We start from the raw sequence: 18,682 nt of genomic DNA, 5'->3' as shown, positions 1-18,682 counted from the left end.
TCTATACCTGACCAGGAACGTGCTGATGGAACTGTCACCAGAATTGACACTTGGCAGATGAGAGATTCCATAGTCTCTTTCAGTACAGAAAATAAAATCTGCAAGATCCCAAGACCCTCTGTGACATGGCAAATATTGGGGGCAAAGAGCCCCTAATATGTGGATACTCATGCTAATCAGACCAGACTTGTCATCCCAGGCTGGTGAAGCTGGGTGTGCTGGTACCATGTTGCAATAATGAACACAATTGTCACTTCGTGTAGTGTTCTCATGTTAGCTTAATGCCAGGCAAACAGGGGTATCAGTGGAAGCAGAGGGAGCATATCACTGGGCATCACCTCCTGGCCGCCTGGGAGCACCTTCCTGGAAGGGGAGCCTACCTGTTCAGAAGTAGTAGGCATTGTCATGCTCCTCTCGGTGGGATAGAAGAGGCACTCGTCCCCTGGGCTCTTCTCCTCAGGGCTGGTGTCACTGCCCTGCTGGGACCATGTCCTACCAAGAGACATGAGCGCAGAGGCGGTGGCAGCAGGTGCCCCTGGAAGAGGTGGGGGAAGCGGTTGCCTCATTAATAGCAGCCTGGCTAAGTTCTTCTCTTTCAAGGATGAAGCCGATGGTAATGGGGGACTGGGCCCAGGCTGAGGAACAGGTCCTACGCCACCCACCAGGGAGCGGATCTCTGAGTTCTTTTTTTTTTTTTTTTTTGTCTTTTTGCTATTTCTTTGTTGTTGTTGTTGTTGCTATTTCCCGGGCCGCTCCCACGGCACATGGAGGTTCCCAGGCTAGGGGTCAAATTGGAGCTGTAGCCATTGGCCTACACCAGAGCCACAGCAACGCAGGATCCGAGCCTCGTCTGCAACCTACACCACAGCTCACGGCAACGCCGGATCGTTAACCCACTGAGCAAGGGCAGGGACCGAACCCGCAACCTCATGGTTCCTAGTCGGATTCGTTAACCACTGCGCCATGACGGGAACTCCCTCTGAGTTCTTCCTGCTGAGCCTGTGGGGCTGTAATGAACCTGGCCTGGCTGGCACAGCAGCCAAGGCCTTTGGTGTCGGGGTGTTCAAGGCATGAATGGCCCAATGATCAGCCACCACCCAGATGCTGCATCTGTGTGTGACAATGTGCCCCCCACCCACTGGAGACCCTGAGCTTCCCCAGCACCTTCTGCGGGTGCCTGGCCTCAGAGGCAGCCCTGCTGGCACCATCTTCAGCCTCTGGTGCCATCGCTGCTCCTTCTATCAAAGGGGAGGTGCCAGGGCCTACTATGCCCAGTGGGCCCCAGAGGTGGAGCCCAAGAAGTTCAGGGCAGAGGTCGTGCTGCAGGACAGGGCTTCTGGGCTCAGAGCTGTCCTTTGAGGATGCCCACAGGTGGGCAGACTAAAGTGTCCTGAGAGCCACAATTTGATTTCCTATCCCATGAACCCCGTTCTTGTTTCTGGGGCTGTTTAGCTCCTGGGATAGTTTCGGGACCTGTCTGTCAGTCTCTATCTCACTGTTCAAAGGTGATTTCCTGGCCTCTTTGGCGGCTTAGGGGCCCTAGAGGGTGGGCTGCTATGGAGGAGGTGGGCCGGGGGAGTGGGCACCTGGATAGTCTTCCCAGTTGTTGCTGGCAAGATTGTGACAGTGATATTTAGGAAGGAGGGTGTGTGAGGGGCCATCTCTGCACAGGATCGTCATTGACAGCGTGCTTGTGTGTCTGCATTTCTCTGAAACACTGCTAACAGGTCAAAACCAAAAACTGACTTCCAGGAGGCAGAGGCTGGTTGGCAGGGGGAATTCTTTTTTTTTTTTTTTTTGTCTTTTCTAGGGCCGTGCCTCAGCCTGTGGAGGTTCCCAGGCTAGGGGTCCAATTGGAGCTGTGGCCACTGGCCCATGCCAGAGCCACAGCAACGAGGGATCCGAGCCACGTCTGCGACCTACAGCACAGCTCACGGCAACGCTGGATCCTTAACCCACTGAGCAAGACCAGGGATCGAACCCACAACCTCATGGTTCCTAGTCAGGTTTGTTCACCATTGCGCCAGGAAGGGAACTCCAGGAATTCTCTATAATGACCTGAAAAGGGTCTGGATAGAGAAACATGTCTGGGCACAGGGCTACTAGAGGGCTTCTTCTTTCATTGAAGCATAACAAAAATACTGAAAAGTGGGTAAAGTACAAGTGTGCAGCTCCGTAGCTTTTCCGCAAATCACTCGTGTAACTAGCATCCAATCAAGAAACAGAAAACTACCAGAATCCCAGAAGCACCTCCTAGTCTCCCAGTTACTCTCCCTCACACTAACCACTATTCTGACTTCTAAGACCTTAGGGCTAGTTTTTCCGGTAGAATCATATTCATATTAAAGATTTTAATATTCATTTAAAGCCTTTAAAGGACAGAACTATCTAATACCCAATATTGGGAGTTTTGCTTTGGGACGAGATAATCCCTGATCATCATTATCCTCATACATGTAACAAAGCCTTCTGCACAGATAAAAGTCTTTTTTAAGTGTTACTTTGCTTTGCAAAGGGTAGAGGTGGATCCATGGTAGGGGGCTAAGCCTTCCCTCTGGGTCAGTGCAAAAACAGATCCAAGGCGCTGCTGCGGGGTATACTTAGAGCAGGTTCAGACTCTCAAAGGCTGGTAAAGGGGAAATCACAGCCCTGGGGCTCAGGAACCTTGGACAGAATGTGGGACCTCCCCCAGTGTGTGGGATGGGCACTGAGTCAAGGTCACCTACACTTCAAAGGCAAGAGTGATGCTCCACTAGCATCCGGGTCACAGACTAGATAAACATGACATTTCATTAGAGAAGACACAAAGAACCGGCATAAGCATCCCTCTGTGACACTAACTGGCTGGTTTCTTTGCTGGTGAGTTACACCTGCATGAATCGGGTTACACGGCTGAAGCAAACCAAGCACATTCAAGTGCAGAGAAAGAAGTGGGGGCGAAGCTCCAGCCACAGGCATGGAAAGGGACCAGAGAAAAGCCCCTGCTGGTAGAGAGGTTGCCATCCCACCACTGCCCAGAAATGTTGACACTGGAGGCAGGAGTGCTGCAGGAGGCATGGAGAAGGCCTCCGGGGCCAGTCTCGGTCAGGGGATGCATCAAATCATAAAGGAAAAGTGACAAGTGATGCTTTTTTTTACCACTCCCACCTCCCCCACCCCCAACAGCAATAGTTGAAACCAGAATAGCGCCCAGCTTAGTCTCCCAAGGGAGACGGCAGGACCACCCTTCCTATAGGGACTGCAGATAACATCAAGGTAGTTCTCAACCTGATGCAAATTACAACCACAGGGTGGGGGGTGGGGTAAGTTTACCTTTCACTTTTTAAAAAACAGTGGTAAAAAATACGTAATATAAAATTTGTCATTTTAACTTTTTTTTTTTTTTAAGCTTTTTAGGGCTGCACTTGCGGCATATGGAAGTTCCCAGGCTAGGGGTCGAATCCAAGCTACAGCTGCTACAGCTGCAAGCCTATGCCACAACCACAGCAACACCAGATCTGAGCCGCATCTCCAACCTACACCACAGCTCACGGCAACACCAGATCCTTAACCCACTGAGCTAGGACAGGGATCGAACCCACAACCTCATGGTTCCTAGTCAGAATCATTTCCGCTGCGCCACGACGGGAACTCCTCCATTTTTAACAATTTTTAGGTTTATAGCTCAGTGCCTTTAAGTACATTCACACTGTTGTGTAACCATCACCACTGCCCATCTCAAAATTATTTCCGATTCCCAAACGGAGACTCTGTCCCCATTAAACACTAACTCCACACTCCTGCCCCCAGCTCCTGGCAGCCACCATTCTACCTCCTACCTCCATAAATGTGACGACACTAGATACCTCAAATAAGTGGACTCGTACAGTATTTGTCCTTTTGTGTCTTCAGGGGAAATTTAAAAAACACAAATACCCAGGCCTAACAACCCCTGATCCATTCAATCAGAACCTGATGAGGGGCAGGGGCAGGAACCCCTCCCTATAGCATAGCATACATCTCAGCACCTGCTGGCTGATGCCCCAAATTCCTTTAGTTGTAGGTAGAGCTATGGATTTTCCTTCTTCTACTGGAAATGAAGACCTTAAAATGATTAAGATATCACAGTGACTGAAACTTGTTTGCTGAAGATTCATCTACCAGTCAACACGTGACTATTTCAGGCACCATCTCCTTCTGAGAGCCAGGAGCAGGTGATGAGGTGGGGAGAGACAGCTGCACCGGAGGCTTGTGGTCACTTTTGGTGTGGGGTGGGGATGCAGGTTAGTCCTGTTTACCTTTAGTTACCCTGTGGACAAAATAGGAGTTGGGAGTAGAGGAATTTAGGTTTAACCCATCTGTGCACTCGCCCAGTTTACTGGAACGTGGCCGCTCTGACATATGGTTCCCATCATCTGTATTTTTGCCTGATTCTTGAATACCACCCCCCTCCTTTTTATTCAACTGCACTGACTTCATTACAAAGGAACTTCACTTACATGGGTTCTAACTGAGCCATGACCAGTGCCTTGTTCAAGAAAGAGCTCCTCCTGTTGCTGGTTTCTGCAGAACTAGAAACACGTAGAAAATCATTAGCTAGGTTAGAGAGACGGAGAGGGATACAAACACAGACAAAATACCAGAATGAAAAGAAAGATTCACACCAAGCTCCCAAGACTGGTTCTCCCTACAAACCGAGAAAGGTGTGGGAAGGGGATTGGAAGGATTTGAATGTTTGTTTATTTTTTAAAATCCTGAAGCAAACATGACAAAATGTTAACACTTACTCATTCTGTGTTGGCATTTGCCAAATGACTCTTTTTACTTGTCTTTGTGCCTTTTGATGTCTTTTAACATTGTCAGGATTGCATATATAGCTTTATAAATAATTGCACACAGAAACCTACATACATAAAGAAATATTTTGATGACTAGAGATCTTTCAAAGTTTTTCCTGTGAATAATTTTACCATAAAATTCAGTTAATAAAGTCTCAGAATTGGAGTTCACGTCGTGGCACAGCAGAAACAAATCCAACTAGAAACCATGAGGTTGTGGGTTCGATCCCTGGCTTTGTTCAGTGGGTTAAGGATCCGGCGTTGCTGTGGCTGTGGTGTAGGCCGGCAGCTGTAGATCTGATTAGACCCCTAGCCTGGGAACCTCCATATGCCACGGGTGCGGCCTTATAAAGACAAAAAAGACAAAATTAATTAATTCTCAGAATAGTTGAAAAATGCAAAAAGATAGAGACACAAATTAACATTTCCCATAAAACTACTGTCCAGAGGTTGCCACTTTTTTTTTTTTTTAAGGACCATACCCTTGGCATATGGAAGTTCCCAAGCTAGAGGTCAAATTGGAGCTGTAGCCACCGGCCTACACCACAGCAATGTGGGATCCGAGCCGCATCTGTGACCTACACCACAGCTCACGGCGACCAGTGAGATCCTTAACCCTGTGAGCGAGACCAGGGATCAAAACTGCATCCTCATGGATACTAGTCAGATTCATTTCTGCTGAGCCACAGCAGGAACCCCCACCTATCAAGATTCTTAATTGCAAAACCCAAAATCTGATTCTACTTAGGAAGAGAATGACATTACTGGAAAGATTAGAGGTAGCCGACACTGTCAGTGGGGAGGTGGGTTTACCAGGGTTTTTGATTTCATTCATCTCCTCCCCTGGTCTTTATGTGATAGAGTGGCTCAAACATTCAGTCAAATATTGAATGGCTGGGTCCTAATGCCAATTTGAGCTTGGTTGAAATGCTACTTCTTTGATGGCTTAATGTGAAGGACTCACTATTACATTATCCTTTTTTTTTTTTTTTTCTTTTGAGGGGAGAGGGATTATTATTTATCTTCCTCTACCATCTTCTGGTTTACTTGCATTTTTATTGGTTTCTTGCCTCTCTTTGTTGCTGCAACCACAGGGCCTAGAACAGCTTCTGCCATTAGCAGGATTCATTGTTAGATGGATAAACAGGTCAAAGAGCCTTCGGTGGTCTTGTCTGCCAAGTACCTTCCTTTAGATACCATTGGAGAAGGCAAGCTGGTGGAGCACCTGTGCCATTCTGCATCCCTCTTCCCACCTCCTTGTGGAGCAGCAGGTATACGTCCCCATGTTAATCGGAACCACTTGCCACAGCCTATCCCTCTTTTTTGCCTGTTGTGCCTTGTGCTTTGAGGAGCCAGAAATAGCTATGTGACTGCCTCAGCTTCCAATTCAATGACATCATCAACGTGCCCCTTGAGGGGTATAGGCTTCTCTTTGGTGCTAAAACTCTGAATCTTCAGGGTCTAGCGTTGCTAGGATGGGGAAAATATTTTTTATATCCATTCCCTATGACAGGAGCCTTAAGCTTTTTTTGGCTTCTCCTTTACCCTTCTCTACCACTTTTCTTATTTGACACTGAGGAGTGGCAGGAAACATGTCACCCTCTGTGAGGAGAAGTCTGTATTATTAAAGCCACAGATGAGCTACACCCCAGTCACCATGGCCACACTATACATGGGTTCACTGGGCATACACTGGAGTGGAGGGGAAAGGAGCCGAATGCCATCCGCAGAGTGGGTGGCCCTGGTCCCTTGTTACTTAAAACCTCCACCATGGGAATATTTTGCTGAGCATTCCAATGAAACCCACATAGTCTGGGCCCATTCTGAGAGTTTGAGCCATTAACACTTTCCCAAAATTCTTTCGTGATAAATCTTCTAATCTTGGTTCTTCTAGGTCATTGATCATATGACCAGATTTTAACCACTATGCAGGATTTAGTGGCACTTCAGATGTTCCAGAAAAGCAAAAAAAAAAAAAAAATATTAAAATGCCCTGTTTAGGAATTGCTGTTGTGGCTCAGTGGGTTAAAAACCCAATATAGGGTTTGCAAGGATACGGATTCAATCCCTGGCTTCACTCAGTGGGTTAAGGATCCAGCATTGCTGCAAGCTGCAGCATAGGTGGCAGATGCGGCTCAGATCCCCATGATGCTGTGGCTGTGGCATCATAGGCTGGCAGCTGCAGCTCCAATTTAATGCCTAGCCTGGGAACTTTCATATGGTGCAGGTGCGGCTCTAAAAAGAAAAAAACAAAAACAAAAAAAACACTCTGCTCAAAGTTCTACTCCCTGAAAGTGTTTCTTTTATCTGCTGTTCTTCAGGACCATCTGGAGTGGGACTATAGCTATGCTCAGTGCATTGGTAGTAGAACCATCTGAGACCAAGCTTGAATGTTTCCCCTTCATCAGGGAGTCATAGAGACCTCTATACATGGCCCTAGATGTTGGCTGAGGGAGAAGGAGGAGGAGGAAGCACACTGGGAACGTTACCAACACATGCACATCACTTATTTGTACTTTCAGGTCATGCTCAAGCCTGGCCTCATTGTGCCCTGTTTGATGATGGAGCACTGTTAGGTATGACCGATTTTAGACTCAGAAAATACCCAGATCACATGGTTACCTGGTGTCCAATGTGGAAAGTGTTCAGTCTCCAGAAGAACCTACTAGCAAGCTAAGAGCAGCTTCTCATAATAAGGATGGATGGTCACTTGCCAACACGGTCATGATTTTGCTCCAAAATTATGGAGCCTTCACTCTGATTCTCTTATCTGGACTTGACACAGCCTCTGTGAAATTTACTACCTTTGGGTCCACTAAGCAATAATCAAGCTGCTTGCACTGCAATCTGTGCCAGTTGGAAGGTCTTCTCTTATGCTGGCTTCCACCTAAAAATAAACATAGATAGACACACTACCCAACAATAACAGAATATGCATTCTTCTCAAGGGCACATGGAATATTCTCCAGGACAACCCACATGTTAGGTCAAAGTTCAACTCTCAAAACATTTTAAAAGATAGAAACCAGGGAGTTCCCTGGTAGCCTAGAGATTAAGGATTTGACATTGTCACTGCTGTTTCTCTTACTTTACAGCTGTGGCAGTTTGATCCCTGGCTGAGGAACTTATGCATGTCATGGGTATGGCCAAAAAAAGATAGACATTTTACCAAGAGAAGGGTAAAGGAGAAGCCAATCACATTGTATTTTCTCCAATCATAATGGATGAAGTTAGAGGTCAATTACAGAAGGAAAATGGGAAAATCCACAAATTTGTGAAAATGAGCACACTTTTAAATAACCAGCGGGTCAGTATATTAGTCTGCTTGGGCCGCAATTACAAAATACCATAGATTGGGGAGTTTGAACAGCAGATACTTATTTATTTATTTATTTATTTATTTTTGTCTTTTTGCCATTTCTTGGGCCGCTTTCATGGTATATGGAGGTTCCCAGGCTAGGGGTCTAATTGGAGCTGTGGCCGCCGGCCTACACCAGAGTCACAGACAGCAACGCAGGATCTGAGCCACGTCTGCAACCTACACCACAGCTCACAGCAACGCTGGATCCTTAACCCACTGAGCAAAACCAGGGATCGAACCTGCAACCTCCTGGTTCCTAGTCGTATTCGTTAATCACTGCGCCACGACAGGAACTCCTTAAACAGCGGATACTTATTTCTCCAGTTCTGAAGCCTGGAAAGTTCAAGATCAAGGTGCCAGGTGATTCTGTTCCTGGTAAAAACACACTTCCTGTTTGGAGATGACCACCTTCTCTGCTGTGCCCTCACATGGCAGAGAGCGTGGTTTCTGGCCTCTCCCTCTCCTTAGAAGGACAGCAACTCCAACATAGGGGCTCCACCCACATGACCTCATCTGAACCTAATTGCCTCCCAAAGGCATCACCTCTAGGTACCATCACATTAGAGGATTAGTGCTTCCACATATGAATTTTAAGAGGACACAAACATTTGGTCCATAACATTCTGCCCCTGGCCTCCCTAAAAGTCATAAATATATGCAAAAATATTCATCCCATCCCAGCAGTCCCTAAAATTTCAACTCATACCAACATCAACTGTAAAATCAAAAGCCTAAAGTCTCATCTAAATAGTATCTAAACCAGGTTTGAGTGAGACTCAAGGTATGATTCATCCTGAGACAAATCTCTTCTCCAGCTGTGAACCTACAAAACCAGAAAAATTCTGTGCTTCCAAATATAGCCATGGGACAGGCTCCCCAAAGGGAGAAAGCAGCAGGAAAGGGTTACAGTCCCAAGGAAGTACGAAACCTAGCAAGGCAAATATCATCACATCTTAAGGCTGAAGAATAATTCTCTCTGATCGGATGCTTTGCTCGCTAGGCCCACTGGAATGATGGTCTTGCCTTCAGAATCCACTGGATCGGCAACCCCATCCCTATGGTTCTGTTTGGCAGGTTACCACCCCCCAGGTCTAGGCAGCCACACCCCCAAGGCTTCAGGTGGTCACTGTCTGGCCTGCTAAAATGGAAGTGATGTCTTTTTGAAGCCAAGGAAGCTGCCTTGATGATATCAGAACTGCTTCAGGATCATTCTTCCCTTGTCTTGAAGAATTGCACCTGTTCATAGCTTTCTGGTCCAGTCCTGCCCGTAAGATCTAGAAGTCCAACAGCCTTCCCTCGTTTGATCTCAGCTCCATCCTCTTCACCTGAAACTGGCAGTGTCTCTCATGGGATGGCTCATTTGGTGTGTAGCCTATTCTCATATGAATCACCCTATGAAAGGGTTTGGGGGAGGCCACACCTTAGTGTTCTCTTCAGGACAACTTTCTCATTTTTTGCAACATGGACAGGCTGAGAATTTGCAAATCCTTAAGTTCGGGATCTTTTTTTGCTTAACAAGTGCTTCTTCAATGCATTCCTCTCTTCTCACATTTTACTATTAGCAAGCAGGAGGCACCAAGCCTCTCCTTCGACATTTTAGAAATCTCCTCAGCTAAATAGTGCAGTTTCATCTTACACAAGTTCTTACCTTCTACAAAACACTAGAACATGAACATAATTCAGCCGATTTCTTTGCCACTTTATAAGCGTCACCTTTGCTCCACGGTCTGGTAACATGTTCCAAGTTCCCATCTGAGACCTCACCAGAATGGGCTGCAAGTCCATATGTCTACCAACATTCTGTTCATGACTATGTACACACCCTCTAAGATGGAGGCTTTCTCTAAAGCTTTCTGTTCTTCCTTCCAGGTCCTTAGCTGAATGACCACCTATCCCTTCAAGGCAGTCTTGACTTTTCTAGCATGCACCTCCAAACTCTCCCAGCCTCTACCCATGACGCAGTTCCAAAGCTGCTTCCACATGTTTTAGGTATTTGTTACAGCAGCATCCCACCCCACATTACCAAAGCTCTGTCTTAGTTCACTCTGCTCTAAGCAAATATCATAGCGTGGGGGCTTAACCAACAAATATTCACTTCTCACAGTTTTATAGGCTGGATGTCTGAGAGCAGAGTGCCAAGATGGTTGGGTTCTGGTGAGAGCCTTCTTCCTGACTTACAGACAGCGCCTTCCGACTGTGTGCTCCCAGGGCCTTTCCTCCATTCAGCACATGGAGAGTAACACCAGACAGAAGATAGGGAAGGACATAGAGGACTTGACAAAACACAATCAACCAACTAGATCAAACCAACATATATGAACACTCCACCCAACTACCCCAGATTCACACTCTTCTGAGAGATCTTTGTTTCTCCTCCTCTTTTTATAAGGGCACTAATCTCATCACGAGGTCCCACACTTATGACTTCCTCTAAACCTAGTCATCTCCCAAAGGTCCCATCTCTAAACAGCATCACCTTGTGGGTTAGAGCATCAGCATATGAACCTTGGGGGGATTCCATAACAAGAATCATGTTGATTTGGTTATTATTCATTTGCTTGCCAGTGAAATTCATTATCTTGAATTGTGTAGTTTTACTAAATATTTATAGTTTTTCTTAGATAAATAGCTATTTTATGTCCTTTGCCCATTTTCCCTCCAAAGTGTTCATTTTTAACTTTTTGATTTGTAGGAGCTCTTTATATTGTAAGAAGACTAACACTGTTACATATAGAGTAAAATGTTTTACATATATAGAGTAAAATTGTTTTTTTCTCCTGAAATTTGTCTTTTAACAGTAATTTCAATATGTAAATAAATTATTGCTTCTAATGTCTAATTTCTATTAATAAAAACTTTAAATTTTTAAAATGTCATTACTTTTTGACTTTTTTCTTTATGCTTCCTGCTTTGGTACCATTCATAGAAATATCCGAATAATTTCAGCATCATAGAATTTGGCAAGGAATATTAATCATAACAATAGTAAAATTACTAATAATCACTATCATTTTTTAGTATTGATAAATACTAATAATAAAGTGAGTCATGAATTTTTAGGTTTCCTAATACAAATAAAAGTTATATTTATACTACATTGTAGTCTATTAGTGTTAATAGCATTATCTCTAAAAAATATATATACATTCCCTAATTTAAAAATACTTCAGGAATTCCCAAGTGGCCTAGTGGGTAAGGTTTCTGCATTGTCACTGCTGTGGCTCAGGTTGCTGCTGTGGCTCGGTTTGATCCCTGGACTAGGAGCTTCCACATGCTGCAGGCACAGCCAAAAAAAAAAAAACCCCAACGACTTTATTGCAAAAGAACACCAAAACAATTACAATAGTAACACCAAAGATCAATGATCACAGATCACCATAACAGATATAATAATAAAAAAGTTGGAAATACTGTGAAAATTACCAAAATGTAACACAGAGGCAAGACTCGAGCAAGTGCTTTTGGAAAAATGGCACCAATAGACTTGCTCAACGCAGGGTTGCCATAAATATTTAATTTGGGAGTTCCTGTTGTGGCTCAGTGGGTTAAGAACCCAACGTAGTGTCGAACCCCATAGGACACGGGTTCAATCTTTGGCCTTGTTCAGTGGGTTAAGGATCTGATGTAGTTTGCAGATCCAGCTTGGATACTGAGTTGCTGTGGCTGTGGTGTAAGCCAGCGGCTGCAGTTCCATTTCAGCTCCTAGCCCAGGAATTTCCATAGGTCATGGGTGTGGCTATTTAAAAAAAAAAAATCTTTAATTTTTTTTAAAAAACACAATATCTGCAAAGCTCGATAAAGCAAAAAGCAATGAAACAGGCACGTCCATATTTAATCTTAACAACAAACCTATGAGATGATTATTATTCCCATTCTACAGATCAGGAAACTGAGGCTCAGGAAGACAAAGTAACATGTTCACCATCACGTGACTGGCAAGTGTTGGAGTGGAGATTCAGCTCCTGTGCAGTGTTAGAAACTCAGGACTTTGCAGACAAATGAGTAGACCTGGTCCCATCCTGGCTCCGCTGGGCTGGCTGCTGGAAGGGACCTCATGCATGTCCCATCCCCACTCTGAGTTTCATTAAGGCTCACTCGTCACCTGTAAAATTTGTTTAGCAATAACGCCCTCAAGCGTTATCCAGGGCTTTAAATGAGAAAAAAAAATGTGTAACTAACCTGGCCAGGAGCACAGTCAGTAGAAGAGAGTCAGCCACCATCCCTCTTTGCTGGAGCACCTAACTCCCTCCCTCCCCTCTCCTTGTGGAGGGCTGGGGCAGAGGCCATCAAAGCACAGGGTCCAGCACTGAGGGACAAAGGCTGAAATCCCAGGCCTAGCATCTGGGGAAGGAACGGAGTGAGATGCCCTTACACCATCACATCTCCGAAAGAGATCCCACCCAGGAGTGACTCAGATGCTTCCGGCACCTTCCCCTGTGTGGGAGTCAGGGCAGGGCTGGATCAGGAAGATCTCCCCTTGGCTCAGAAGCAGCCACTCTGACTTGTAAGGAGCAGCACCCTGTGAGGTTGCCGTTCATCCCCAGCTGTTGCCCTGGTGGCCCCTCCGCACACACTGAGACCATGGGAACCCTCGTAGGGCACCTGATGGCAGGAATGTTCTTCCTCTTCTTTTCACTCTACTACTCCGTGCTGGTGTCCTTGGCCCTGCTGCGGGGACAGAGGTTCCTCATACCCCCTCTGCCCCCAAGGGAGAAGCGAGGGCACAGGTGGTGGCAGCGGGTCCCCAAGGACGGAGTGATGAAGGTGGTCTTCCCTCTACTTGGCATCTTGCCTGAGTTCTTCTACCCACCAGGAGTGAACCGGCTGACGATGGTGGACTGGGAGGACCCGAGGCGGCCGTTCGTGTTCAAGGACAACTGGCAGCACGTCACCATGTATGCATTCTTCCTGCTCAGTGGCGTGGTGGACATCGTGAGCCAGGCGTGTCAGGCGCGGCAAAATGTGAAGCTGGAGCGCGCGGCCGAGGCCCTGGCCTTCTACATGCTGGCGCTGCTGATGGCGATGCACGGTGAGAACAAGAGCACCCTGGAGATCCGCGTGCACGTCCTGCTTGTGGTGCCAGCCTTCCTGGTCGGCCTGGTGCTCACCATCGAGGTCTGGGTCCCCGACCAGCCCTCGCTGTGGGTGCTCAAGACCTGGATGGGGCTGGTGCTCAGCAACTGGATGCTGCAACTTTGCGTGCTGATGTACGCGCCTCCCTCCGGGCAGCCCTGGCGCGGGGAAAACCCCGAGGACCTCTCCTTCCTCATCATCTTCTTCTGCTGGCACCTGCCCTTAGGAGCTGCCCTGCTGGCCGCAGTCTATGGCCTCTGCAGCCTCTGGCACCATTGCTTCGCCTCCCGGAGGGAGACCCTGGGTGCCAAGTACCAGCCCTGCCCCACAGGCGAGGGCAAAGAAGAGTGTGAGAAGCTCAGGGCAGGGGCCCAGCTGCAGGATGGGGGTGTCTAGGTACAGAATCTGTCTTTGCGCCACACCTTTTGCAAGCAGAGTGTTGAGAATCAGTGCGCGCAGTGCAGAAATGTCCTGGGGTCTACGAGGTGGCTTTCCATCAGTGGAGTCCCCATCCTTGTTCCTGAATGATCCTTCCAGCTCCTAGGCTTACCTTTAGCTAGCACTCTGTTCCCCCAGGCCTGTCTCTTTCCAGTCTCACTATTCAGTATTGTTCCTAAGCAGGGATTTACATGAAGTGAGAACAGGCATAGTGCTTTTCTCTGACAGCTTTTGGGATCCGAGAGGAGAAGATGAAATGAGGAACAGAGGGAGATGGAGGATCTCTGGGCACCTAGCAGGGCTCTGGTCTGTCTGAAGCAGGGCTGGCTTCGCGCGCGCACATGTGTGTGCCTGCAGCTGAAGTGGTGAAATGGGGTGGGGGGGAGTCTGTTTTCACATGGTGTTAAAGGCTTCTGCTCTCTTCGTGTCTCTCTGTTCTTTATTCACACTAAGTGTGGCAGGAAGAAGAGCTTGTTCTGATGCTCTTGTTTCCTAATCTGAACTGGATGAGTCTAGTCCTCCTGAGGGAGTAAGGGATGAGGGGGAAGGGGGTGGCATCAGTGTAGCAGGGCTCAAGTCTGGAGAGAAAGGAGGCAAGGGAGGAATTCCCAAAGGTGTGTATAAGAAATGAGGATTAGCAGCTGCTCGGGTCACTGCTGTGGCAGAGGTTCAGTCCTTGGCCCAGGAACTTGCACATGCCACAGGTGCAGGGTGGTTGGGGGAGGGGAGAAAAGAGGGTTATATTGGTATAATTTTAAGTTGGTTGGGTTTTGCTGGGACATAAAACAACTCCATTCCTTATGTAGAGTCTTTCAGTAAAGTCTGTGATACATGTGTATATGTCTTGTCTGAGTGATTTGGGGGCAAGATCAAAGAAAAAGGCCCAGATTTCAGTTGATGGGAGCAGAAGGGGGAGAACTGTCATGAAACAAGGGGTGCACATGACCTCCGTGGTTCTGAAGATGCAGGAACTCAGAGCCGAGAAGAAACCTGAGAACTTGCAGACCTTTCCAGCCCATCCCTGAGTTTCTCCCAGAATGAGGAGAGGGGGTGCTAATAAATTCACATACTTAGTGAAATATATGAAAGCAAACAGTGTAAAAATGCTTCTCCCTGGGTACAATTAGAAAACTTCTCCTGATAGCATGTGTCTGCTTATGTGAGATGATACATCCAGCATGTGGAAGTCTGCAGAGGCAGGAAGAAGGGAGAAGATGCTGGCCAGAGATGTGGAGAAAGGACCATAAAGAAAAATGTCCCCGCGTGAGGCAGTTGCAAATATTTCGCCTCCCACACAGTCAGAGATGCTGTCATCGGGGATGGGAAAGCTAGAGAGGGAATTGCATTTGCAGATGGAGGACAAGACAGGCTGCACATCGTCCTCTGAAGTAGCACTGGATACTCCCTAAAGAAGCTGGGGGCAAGAGCGTGGAAATAGACCCTGGAAACCATGAGACAGGGGTTATGGCCAAGAAGGGGAGTGAGGGGAGCAAGGGGAGGGATGGAAGGGGGGCAAAGGGTCTGGCAACTCACAGGGGCAGGGCTTGGAGAGGAGGAGCACTCCGGGTCTACAGAAATGTCTTTCTCCAGCAGCTGACAACAGGCCAGCCCATCTTCCCTCCCATGCAAAGCAGCAAGCAACCTAAGGAGAGGCGGGCACCTTTCCTTCTGCCCCCACCCTCAAAAGCCCAGAAGCAGAGCCAGGTTTACCCCGAAACGAGTAAACCTTAAGCTTCAGAGCCCCTCTCTTGATAGCTCCCACCCAAAACCCTGGGAGAGGCCAGAGCAAAGGATTCCTTTAATCACTTATCACTGAAAAAAATCACAAAAGCTAGATATTTCTGTATTCTTATTTTTTCCATAAAACTTGGCTGTGCCCCTCCCTAAAGGCTTCACACAGATTTCCTTTCAAGATGGCTTATGATAAATACATCTCTTTCCCTGTTAGTAGAACATCCTTTATTCGAGGATAATGTTAAGATGTCCTCCTTCAGCTTGGAAACAAGAAGATTTAAATGCCAGTGACATCACATACTGTCGGAGAACCACCTGCTAAAGTAGAATCCCTCAGTCAGCACATGTAAATGAGTCTTATCAGATGCCAGGTCTCACTTGATGAGGAGGAATTAGAGGTATGGGAAACTGATGGCTATGGGAGAGGTAGGAAGTTATTCACAGAGGCGGGCCTGCTTTATCTTCATTTGCGCTGTGTGTGGGGATTTTGGCGCTGCACATCTGGCCTTTGCCCAGTGTATCAGTCATGGCTCTCTAGAGAATTAGAACCAACAGTATGTGGACAGATAAGAGATTTAAGGAATTGTCTCATGAGATCGTGAGGGCTGGCAAGTCCAAAATCTTCAGGGCCTGACAGCAGGCTGGAAACCCAGGGGAGAGTTGATGTTGCCAGCTTAAGTCCGAAGGCAGTCTGGAGGCAGAAGTCCTCCTTCCTCAGGGCATCTGTTTTCCTTTTAAGGCCTTCAACTGCTTGGATAAGGCCCACCCATGTTATGGAGGGTAATTTGCATACTCGAAATCTACCAATTTAAATGTTAATCACCTATAGAAAATATCTTAACAATAACATCTAGACTGATGTTTGACAAAACAGCTGAGGACCATGGCCCAGCCAAGTTAACATAGAAGTTTAACCATCATACTCAGCATATCCAAACATGGCCACTCAAACATGACTTATGTCAACTGTGTTTGTCGTGATTGTTGGAGACCTTCCAAAACAATAATAGTAACTTCATCTTTTTTTTGTCTTTTTGGGCCACACCCACAGCATAAGGAAGTTCCCAGGCTAGGGGTCGAAACGCAGTTGTAACATCACCACCACAGCAACACCAGATTCAAACCACATCTGCAACCTTCCCCACAGCTCACAGCAATGCTAGATCCTTAACCCACTGAGCAAGGCCAGGGATTGAACCCATGTCCTCACGGATATCAGTTGTGTTTGTTAGCACTGTGCCACCAATTAAATGAATTCCATCATTGTAAGTTCTGACTACAGTGTGACTATGACTCTACAACATTATACGGATTTCTTCCCATCCCTGTTCCCTCTAGCAGAATGATAGAGTGATGGGTGTACAGGAAGGTGACACTTTTTTTTTCTTGGCCACACCTGTGACATGCAGAAGTTCCAGGCCAGGCATTGAACCTGCTCCACAGCAGTTGACAATGTTGCATCCTTAACCCACGGGGCCACCAGTGAACTCTGACATTTATTTTTAAATTAAAAAAAAATGCTTAGAGGGTTTTCTTATTTTCATGTTACATATTTTAGACATCTTAGAAAATAATCCAAAAAGTGGCATAAAGTATTTTGAAATCTACCATAATGCCTTTTACCCAGAATGAATTACTGCCTGGCAGGGTTAAAAGGGCAGGAAGTTATTTCAATTGCAGGGTGGAGAGTAGAGAGTAGAGTTTACATATCAGAGAAGGGCCTTTCTTGATTACAGTGCCTGATATGCCTGATGACTAAGGCATGAATGACAGAAAAGGGTTGGTGGTGAACGTCACTGAAGACAAGGAAACCCAGAACTGGGTGTCTAGCACTGTGGGATGGAACTGAGCAAGGAGACTGACAACCTTGGGCTGGAGAAGAACCCCAGAGCCTCCGTCCTCAGTGATTTGGAAGGTGGGGGAGTGGGGGCAAAGGCACCAAGAAGGGTCAGAAGACAGAAAATATGAATAGCATGGGCTGCCAAGGAGGAAGTGATCAGGGTCAAACAGAAATGGTATTAGCTACCCCACAGAGATGTTATGAGACAAAATGAGGCACTGCATATGCACCACTGAATGCAGACTATGCTTACATTACATGCTCAACACATATTAATTTGAGAGGGGGAATATGCATGTGGGCAATGAATAGGCCATATATAGAAATAAACCTCTGGGAGTTCCCGTTGTAGCACAGTGGTTAACGAATCTGACTAGGAACCACGAGGTTGCGGGTTTGATCCCTGGCCTTGCTCAGTGGGTTAAGGATCCGGCATTGCCCTGAGCTGTGGTGTAGGTCACAGGCATGGCTTGGATCCCACGTTGCTGTGGCTCTGGCGTAGGCCAGCAGCAACAGCTCCAATTAGACCCCTAGCCTGGGAACCTCCATATGCATGGGAGTGGCCCTGGAAAAGACAAAAAAAAAGAAAGAAAAGAAAAGATAAATAAACCTCTGATTCACAATCTGCAGCAACCAGTCCAGGAAGCCAGCCTGCCATCTATAAATTGGATTTGTAGATATGAGTCAATTAACTATTGCTCACTATTAATCAGTCCAGGTAGCCAAACAATATCCCTTTCAAAAACTGAACACAAATGGGCAGGATTTCATTAATAACTAAAAAGTTCCCTAATTTTTGCCCTGCTTCCAACTTAGGACCAACCAGAGAAAGCCAAATATGCACCCCCAAACAATCACACAGGATACCCCACTTCTAGTTAGCCAATCTACAACCTCCCCATGCCAACAGTTCCAATCAAGACGTACCTGAAGCCAGAGTTCCCATCCTGGCTCATTGGTTAATGAACTTGACTAGCATCTATGAGGACTCAGGTTCGATCCCTGGCCTTGCTCAGTGGGTTAAGGATCCGGTGTTGCCGTGAGCCGTGATGTAGGTCACAGACATGGCTCGGATCCTGAGTTGCTGTGGCTCTGGCCTAGAGCTGCCACTACGGCTCTGATTTGACCCCTAGCCTGGGAACCTCCATATGCAGTGGGTACGGCCCTAAAAAGCAAAAAACAAACCAAAAAACCATACCTGAAACCTTCTCTTTTTTCCTCACTATGAAACTTTTCCAGGCCTCTGCCTGCCTTTGAGTCCTTGACAAAAAGCAAATAATGACGGCTGACTTCCTTGCTATAGCAAGCCCTGAATATAAAGCCTTTGTTTGTTCTCCTTTGATGGAACTTCATCTATTTTCACATGTTCGAGTCTTTATTCATTCAAGCAATTACTCAATATTTATTGAGCATATACTA

The 18,682-nt window shown here is 46.6% G+C and overlaps 1 protein-coding gene across 1 annotated transcript; it reads left to right on the top strand.

Annotated features, from left to right (window-relative positions):
- On the top strand, positions 12,669 to 14,518 carry LOC102166240 (transmembrane epididymal protein 1A-like). Its single transcript, XM_005670051.3, has one exon. The coding sequence runs from the start codon at positions 12,760 to 12,762 to the stop codon at positions 13,645 to 13,647; it is 888 nt and encodes a 295-aa protein (XP_005670108.1). The 5' UTR covers positions 12,669 to 12,759; the 3' UTR covers positions 13,648 to 14,518.

Source organism: Sus scrofa, chromosome 13 (genome assembly GCF_000003025.6).
Source record: "Sus scrofa isolate TJ Tabasco breed Duroc chromosome 13, Sscrofa11.1, whole genome shotgun sequence".
In the NCBI taxonomy this organism is placed as follows: domain Eukaryota; kingdom Metazoa; phylum Chordata; class Mammalia; order Artiodactyla; family Suidae; genus Sus; species Sus scrofa.
The sequence above is the reverse complement of the archived record's forward strand: the minus strand, read 5'-3'. Positions and strand labels throughout refer to the sequence as shown.